This window comes from Poecilia latipinna, unplaced genomic scaffold (genome assembly GCF_001443285.1).
Source record: "Poecilia latipinna isolate Pla-1442-1.1 unplaced genomic scaffold, P_latipinna-1.0 Scaffold114, whole genome shotgun sequence".
NCBI classification, from domain to species: domain Eukaryota; kingdom Metazoa; phylum Chordata; class Actinopteri; order Cyprinodontiformes; family Poeciliidae; genus Poecilia; species Poecilia latipinna.
In genome coordinates, this window is record NW_015112730.1 from 291830 (window position 1) to 299678 (window position 7849).

A 7849-nucleotide genomic window follows, 5' to 3' on the forward strand; every position below is an offset into this window, starting at 1 on the left:
ACAATTCACATGTTTAATCATAGTAGTTAGTTGCAGAGGGGGAGCAAGGAATATTGTTTTTCTTTAAAAGATTAAAAATGTGGGCTGCACAGTGGTGCAATTGGCAGCACAGCTGCCTTGTGGCTACAAGGTCCTGGGTTCAAATCCCAGCCTGGGGTCTTTCTGCATAGATCCCTGTTCATGTATGAGTTCTCTCCAGGTACTCCAGCTTCCTCCCACAGGAAAATGTGACTGTCAGGTTCAGTGAGATCTCTAAATTCATCTTAGGTATAACTATGTGTGCATGATTGTTTGTTCTCTCTGTCTCTGTGATGGACTGGTGACCTGTCCAGGGTGACCCCGCCTGTCTGACTGCTGGAGACCAGCGACCCTGCAAGGACAATCGTGTTAGATAATGAATGGACAGATGAAATCAAAATTTGGTGAATGTGACCAGCAGATTAAATTTTTGGCCAATCATGCAAAAATATTGCCCAACTATTTTCAGAGCAGGATAGAAATATAAATTTCTGATTAGAGCATGTTTTGGGTTTTATTTTTGTAAAATTAACAACTGTTGCTAATAATTGTCATAGTAACACTGTATGCACCCGTTAGTTCCTAACTGGTGCAGAAACAGAAACTACCCTTCCTCCTGGATCCTCTAATGGTTGGCTGAATGCTCTGAGTGAAAGTGGCCTGTACTGTTTTGCATTCCACTTGATAACATTTAAAAGCAGGAATCTGAATCTATTCCAGGAAGCCCACCTGAACGGGCCCAGAACTGGTTTTGTTAGCGCTGACACCCGGTCTGGATGAAAACCTCTGGCAGATTTGCATTGCAAATGGAGGGGCAGAGGAAAACTCACAACATCCCCATGGAGCACATCTCACGGTCATCAACAAGACGACATGAGGAATCCGATCCCCTCCTTCTGACTCTTTCACACTAGCACACACACACACACACACACACACATACAGAGGCTGGTATATTGGTCAACTTCCTGCATCAAGTCAAAGTAGATAATCATCTCTAAAAGTCTGGAACCTCCTGTTTCGAGTCTCCATCTTGGCTTTCTGTTGTAGGCATAACATACGGGTGAAACTGGCAACAGGCTAAATGTTGCAAGAAATGCAGAAGAGAACATGTGACACTTTAGAGATAACACCTCAGCCACATACATATTGGTGGCTGAGAAATAATGCTGCCTTCACCCAGCATGTGGGTTGCTTACAAATGTCACCATGGGCCTATAAAGGAACTAACGTGTGTATGAGGAACCTACACACATGTTCCCTCACAAGACATTAACAAGATGGCGGTGATGGTGATTATGGTGATGGTGCTCATGTGACCAGTGATGGAGACCTTCTGTCCGTCTCCGTCCATGTGTCCTTAGGAAACACACTTCACCCATCTTGCCTGCTGGGGGTCAAAGGGCCCAGTGGCGCCAGTGCGTGATAACCTCTCTTCTCTCAGACAGGGCAGTTTTGGCTACGATCCAGTGGCTTGTGCATGAATGTGTGCATGAATGGGTGAGTGATTGAATGTAGTGTGTGAAGCCCTTTGGGGCACTTTGGATTTCATAAAGCTCATTTAAGTACAATTTATGTAGCATTTAACATGACCCCACACTAAACCAAATAACCAGGAGAAAATCCCTAAAATCTGAGCCAGATCAAACTGTACTCTACAGGTACAGTAAGTAAGTCTAAGGGAGTTTTCACACCAGGATAATGCAGGAGCTTTGGTCTGATGAGGAATGCCAATAAATTGTTTAGTTCGCTTTTACACTTCATGAGTCAAACAGGATCAAACTAGCTAAAAGCTGCCAAGTAAGAGCATCAAGCAAACTAATGACATATTCAGCCTGTTGTTCTGTCTGCATATGATGAATGCAGCCATTCCACAGGCACAAAGCGAGACACTAGGACATGTTCCCGTGGTTACATAGAAGCCCAGAGTGCTAGTGTCAAGATTTAAAAGGTTTCAGATCACAAATACATGACTGTAGGCAGGCAGATACATCACTCTCTCCTTTTGGTTCATTTCCTCACTTTGGTCCTTTTTCATTTCCCACTGTAAGTCAGCTACAGCGCCGTTCACAAGCAAACAGACCCCTGGGTTTTCATGGAGGACCTTCTTCAATCCAGAGTTCAGATAAACATCCATAACTGCCCAAACAATACAAACTCTGGATCACTGAAAGCTCAACAAACATCCCCAACTCATAGTGCCACAACTTGTGGTGTCCCTTGAATACTCATTACTGGTGAGTGTATGTAGGTTATTAAATCCAAACTATTCCTCCTGGGTGCTTCCCATGGCAAGCAACTTTTTTGTTTGTAAGTGAAGAAAATTTTGTCACAAGACTTGTAACCTTGAACATCTTATTTGAGTCTTCTGAATTTCTTCTTGCTTTGCTACTTTATAGAAAACACATAGTGACGGTGAATCTTTATCATGTTCCTTACATGTGTATACTGCCCAAAGACTTGATATTCATTAAGTGCAACTGGGTCTGATCAAAGACTAATTGTGCAAGGACTTGGATTTCATGTTGCTATGGATATACGATTGTGTGTCTTTCTTCTGTCTCTTTCATCTGCTCACATGCACACTGCTGCACTCTCACATAACCATAACATATCAGCCTGGCGACAGTCACAGTAAACAAAAACTGATGAAGCAGGCCAACACCCTGAAGAGAGGCTGCAGAATGAGGAGGAGATGTAAGCAGAACTCTCTCTACAATCTTTGCTTCACTTGGTGTGACCCTTAAGGTGAGCTGAGTGAAGCCCAGCGCTGGACACTGGATGTCACTCTGCATCTGTTCCATGTATGACTTGTAACATTTGATCATTTTTGGCGTTAAAGCCTGTTTTATACTTAAGCAAATCTCATTATTTCTTAAAGTTATGAGTCTGAGGGGTTTTGGTCAGGTCCAGGAACTGCTAACCGGACCTGAGTGTTGCACAGAGGGGAAAATGAGAGCATTACAACAAGATCCTGTTGAACACAATACAACTCAGGTCAAAGCTTGTGTCTCAGTTCCTGCAGATTTATTTTAAGATTACAGCCAACACTTCCAACCACACATGCATGTTTTGTCATTCATCTTCTACACCCGGTTACCCGTGGGCCATGGTGTTTATCTCCAGTGGCCACTAGGCAAAAAATGAAGGAAAAGGTGCACCTTGGAAAGGTCGTCAGTTCTTGACGGGACAACACAGAGACAGACAGGTCAAATAGCCTTAAACCCACACACACTCACATTTAAAGGCAATTTAGAGAGACTAACTAATCTAGTTATGTTTTTGGACTGTGGGAGGAAGCTGAAGTTCCCGGAAAGAACCAAATTTCACACAAAAATCCCTGAGAATCCAAATGGCCGCTTTCTCGTCCAACCAGCTAACAAAAAACACCTTATAGAGATGTAGTAATCAGTCAATGGTGGTTCTAGACTAGGTTTAGAGGGGACAAGGAAATTTTATTGGGACACACAGAACAAAAGAATGAAATAAAAGGGAAAGCAATATTTAATTCCTTAATATATTAAGGGTGCTTTCACATCAGCCTTGTTCAGTCCATTTTAATTGAGCTCAAGTTTGTTTGCCAAGAAAGTTTGGTTCATCTGGGGAAGGGTGAATCCAACTCTGATCCGAACCAAAAAAGCAATCTCTGGTCCACCTACGAACTTAATTGGGTTCGGTTGAAGCGAACTGTGGTGCTGTTCCAATGCACTTGGCATTTTATGAATGCCAAGTGAAACAGAGACCACTCCAAATACAGGAAGCTGGTTACAACGCAGGGCATTCTGGGAAAATACAACCAAAGCAAATGTGCAAGTTTAGTGCTAGCACAATAAACGGCTTGTGGTCTCTTACCAAAGACAAAAATAAATCCTTTAATCGCTAAAATCTGATACCACTCCATTTTTCCTTACATCTTGAAGAAGGAAGTTGCTCTCAGTGTCTTCTTCAGAGGTTTTGTGTTGTTTTCGTGATTCTTGGTGCAGCGCCACCACAGCTGAGGGGGTACACAGGTTTTTCAAAGAGTTTGGTTGGTTCATCACAGTGCAGTGTGTAAGCAAACCTTCACTAACTGAAAATATAGTGAATGTTGTAATTTTGCGCAGCCTGTTGTCCTCAATGCAGTAGTTCTGCGTCGACTTACTGTTCTCTAAAGGCCACTAGATGCAAAAATTATTTTAAAAAGTTGTCTAAATCTCTGATTCTATGTCAGTATGACTCAGGCTATAAATTCAACACCACATTGTTAAAGAAAACTCCAAAAGTAAAAAAATTAAGTTTAATTGCAGGAACTCTTAGATACAGTTTCTGTGTTAATGCTTATCATGACAAAAAGTATGTATTATTTCCTCTTAGGTAGGGGGCATCGCCAGGACCAAATCTGAGAGGGTACTGGCCCCCGTTGGCCTCTGCCTAAAACCGCCCATGTGACCAGTCATCCTAGTTGTCATCATTTTAATGAAACGGTTTTAAATGCAAGTTTGAGACTCTGATGTTTTGAAATATGGAGTTTTTAGATATTATTTCAGCCTGTGTGTGATACATTAGTGCATAAAAGTGTTTTTCTGCTTCGGACTGGTCAACTTCAGTTTATTTCATGTGATTAGATACCTAACAACTTTAAACCTTTCATTGTTTTATTATTATTATTATTATTATTATTATTATTATTATTATTATTATTATTATTATTATTATTATTATTATTACTATTGCCTTTTATATGGTTTAGAAAAGAAATATGTTTACAGTAGAAACAAATGGGTTGGAGCAAAGCGGAGACCTTTTGTTCACGCCTTTCTCACAAACCCCGCCCCGTCATTTACATGGGCGCTGTGATTGGCTGACTCAGAGCACGGTGCCGTCATCGCTCGGGGCGCCCATTCATCTCTGCAATTGGGCGTTGGGCTGTGCATCTTATTAACAACAAGGGACATTTCTCCATTTTGCAGACCGTCTACAGCGAGACGGCCACCAATCTAGGATTTTATTGCTTCGCCTCCCTCAGCCAGCTTTCCCCTGCTGCACTGAAAACCCTCTCCACTCTCTCTGGACTCTGCTCATCATTTTTCCTCGAAACTTTTTTTTTTTCCCCTCTGCAAAGAAAGGGACGGACAGAAAGACAGAGGGGGACCGAGAGCATTTGAACAAAGAAGCCTGTGGGTCTTTGTTCGGGGTTATCTTTCTTTTTTTCTGGATCGATTTGGGTTTCTTTGTTGGAGGATAAAACATGGGAGCGCAACTGTCTAAAGCGCCTGGAAACGCTGAAACTGTGGCTGAAAAGGCCGGGGAGGCTGCTGCTTCACCCAACAAGACCAACGGACAGGTAAACGAGGTTTTAACAGGCGTCTGGGTAGAAACTGCTGGGTGCGGAGGGAGGGGGATGGATGCGCAATCTGTGCGTAAATGTGGAGAAACTGATAGAAAAGGCCACTTTTTTGGAGAGATTGCGCTTTGCGTGCAACAGTTTGATATAATCAGTGTTCAGATGTGTCTGAGTCAGATTAAAATAGCTCTAATTCTAACCAAAAAATTATGGTTTAAAGGCAGCCCCTTATGGATCCTGTTGGAAAGTGAATGAAAAGATGTGAATTAAACATGAACTGGTCGTTTCTGCTGCTGGGGGCGGAGGGTTGATTCTGGAGCTGATTTCATGGAGAATGAAGATGTTAGTCAGTGGAAGTCGGCTCAGATGCAGGGAGAGCCAACAAAAGCAGTGCGCGCTCGGAGCACCACGCCTTTTGTTGCAGATGCTCGGCTGGAAAGCGGAGATGGCAGCCTGTTGTCACCCCGGAGGAGGGGTGGGAAGGCGGGGGTCGAGCGCCTCGCAAAGGAGGCGGAGGGTGCTGCAGGCGCTCCCGAGCCTTCCACGTTCTATTTGTTTACTGTTGGTGATTAATACATTATCAGGCATTATTATTATTATTATTATTATTATTATTATTATTATATTTGGCTGTGCCCCTCTGAAGCTTTCACTAACCATCTGAAATGTTTACTGGCCACCCGTATGGACATTTCCTGCGGGCGCTTCTTCCAGTGATCTGCTGGGTTAATGAGGATCTACTGCTTTACTGGACGCCTCAATCTGAGCGGAAAAAGAGGAAATGTGCTGCCTTTTTGGTCTCATTTCCACATAAGTAGCGACCTGCTCCTAAAAGCAGAACAAATGTGTGTTCGAGTGGCTTTTGTTTGTGCTGATCTGGTGGAATTTGCTGCCCCCTAGTGTCCTCTGGTGGCACTGTCCGCCACCGAGCCGCTGACCCCCCCTCTATCTGTTCCTCCTTCACAGGAAAACGGGCACGTGAAAGCAAACGGAGATGCCTCTCCCGCTGCGGCTGAGAACGGCAAGGAGGAGGTACAGGTGAACGGCAGCGCGGCGGCCGAGGAGAGCCCCAAAGAGGACGGGGAGAAGGCCGAGGCCGCCCCGGCCGAGAAGGACGCCGGAGGCGAGGAGAAAGTAGAAGCAGCGTCTCCGGCGCCCGCCGACGAAGAAGCCGCAGCTAAGCCGGAGGATGGAGCGACACCTTCCACCAGCAACGAGACCCCCAAGAAGAAGAAGAAGAAGTTCTCCTTCAAGAAGTCTTTTAAACTCAGCGGCTTTTCCTTCAAGAAGACCAAAAAGGAGACCGGCGACGGGGCTGAGACCCAGGAGGCAGCAGCCGAGTCGGCAGCACCTGCCAAGGAGGCCGGGCCTGAGGGCAAGGAGGAGACGGCGGCCGCCCCCGAGGAAGCCAAGCCCGTGGAGGGAGAGGCGACCCCAGCTGAAGAGCAGGTCAAGGAGGACGTAGAGAAGAAGCCCGAGGAGGAGGCGACGGCGGCGGCGGCGACAGAACCGGAGAAACCCACCGAGGAGGCTGCAGCCCCGGAGGAGCCCAAGGCAGAGGAGAAAGCGGCCGAGGCCCCTGCAGCGGCAGAGGAGGAGGCCACACAGGAGGCGGCGTCAGCAGAGACCCCGGCCGCTGCCCCCGAGGCTTCAGAGTAACGACAGAAGAAAATCCCAAACCAAGATAATCAAAGAACATTCCCTGTCCGAGCGACGCCACCTGCTGGCTGTGGAGAACTGCAACCAGGGAGATTTTAAAGCTTTCTTAAGATTTCATTTTTGGTTCCCACTATCCCCCCCCCCCCATACAAAACCCATCTCAGTCTGATACAACCTCGGAGGTGGGTGGCTTCAGCCCAGCTGATCCACGCTCTGCCATATATTTTTACATCAGTATTACCTTTTTATTTGGTTTATTTCTTCTTATTTTTATACAAAATGTAAACAAAAATAGTAATGGACTCATCCAGGGTGTGATGGAGATGTGGGAGTGGAGTTGTAAACAAAGCGTGGGGCTGGGGGCCTGGGAATATGTGCCACTGACTATTATACAATGAGTAGCTTTTAAGAAAGAAAACCGAGGGCAACCTTTAGAAACTGCGCTCGGTTTGGAACACTAAGACTTTGTTTTCTACCAGATTCCCGACCCCAGAGGTAGTTAGGGCCTGATATAAACCCATAGGAAGCTGTCCACTCCTCATTAGCTGTACCAGTCAGATTCAGTAGGGATATGAGTTGTATAGGCTTTATTGTTAATTGTTGGTATAAAAGAAACCCATGTAAGTATGTATAGGCAGGGTGTTTTTAACTGTGATTATTGTACAAAAGAAATCTTGATCTCAAAAAGCACATAAAGGTTTGCAGCTCTCTTGTTTTCCACCTCCTCATTTTTGTAAGATACCTACACACACACACACACACACACACACTTACACACTCTGATCTCTTTTCAAGCAGTTGTGAACTGAAAACCAAGCTGTGATGAGTGGTAACCGTTTCTATACTGTG

The 7849-nt window shown here is 45.1% G+C and overlaps 1 protein-coding gene across 1 annotated transcript; it reads left to right on the plus strand.

Moving 5' to 3' along the window:
• The first annotated feature begins 5219 nt into the window (after positions 1-5219).
• marcksa (myristoylated alanine-rich protein kinase C substrate a) lies at positions 5220-7158 on the plus strand. The gene is made up of 2 exons (XM_015028105.1): positions 5220-5341; positions 6308-7158. The coding sequence occupies exons 1-2, from the start codon at positions 5246-5248 to the stop codon at positions 6998-7000; spliced, it is 789 nt and encodes a 262-aa protein (XP_014883591.1). The 5' UTR covers positions 5220-5245; the 3' UTR covers positions 7001-7158.
• The last annotated feature ends 691 nt before the right edge of the window (positions 7159-7849 follow it).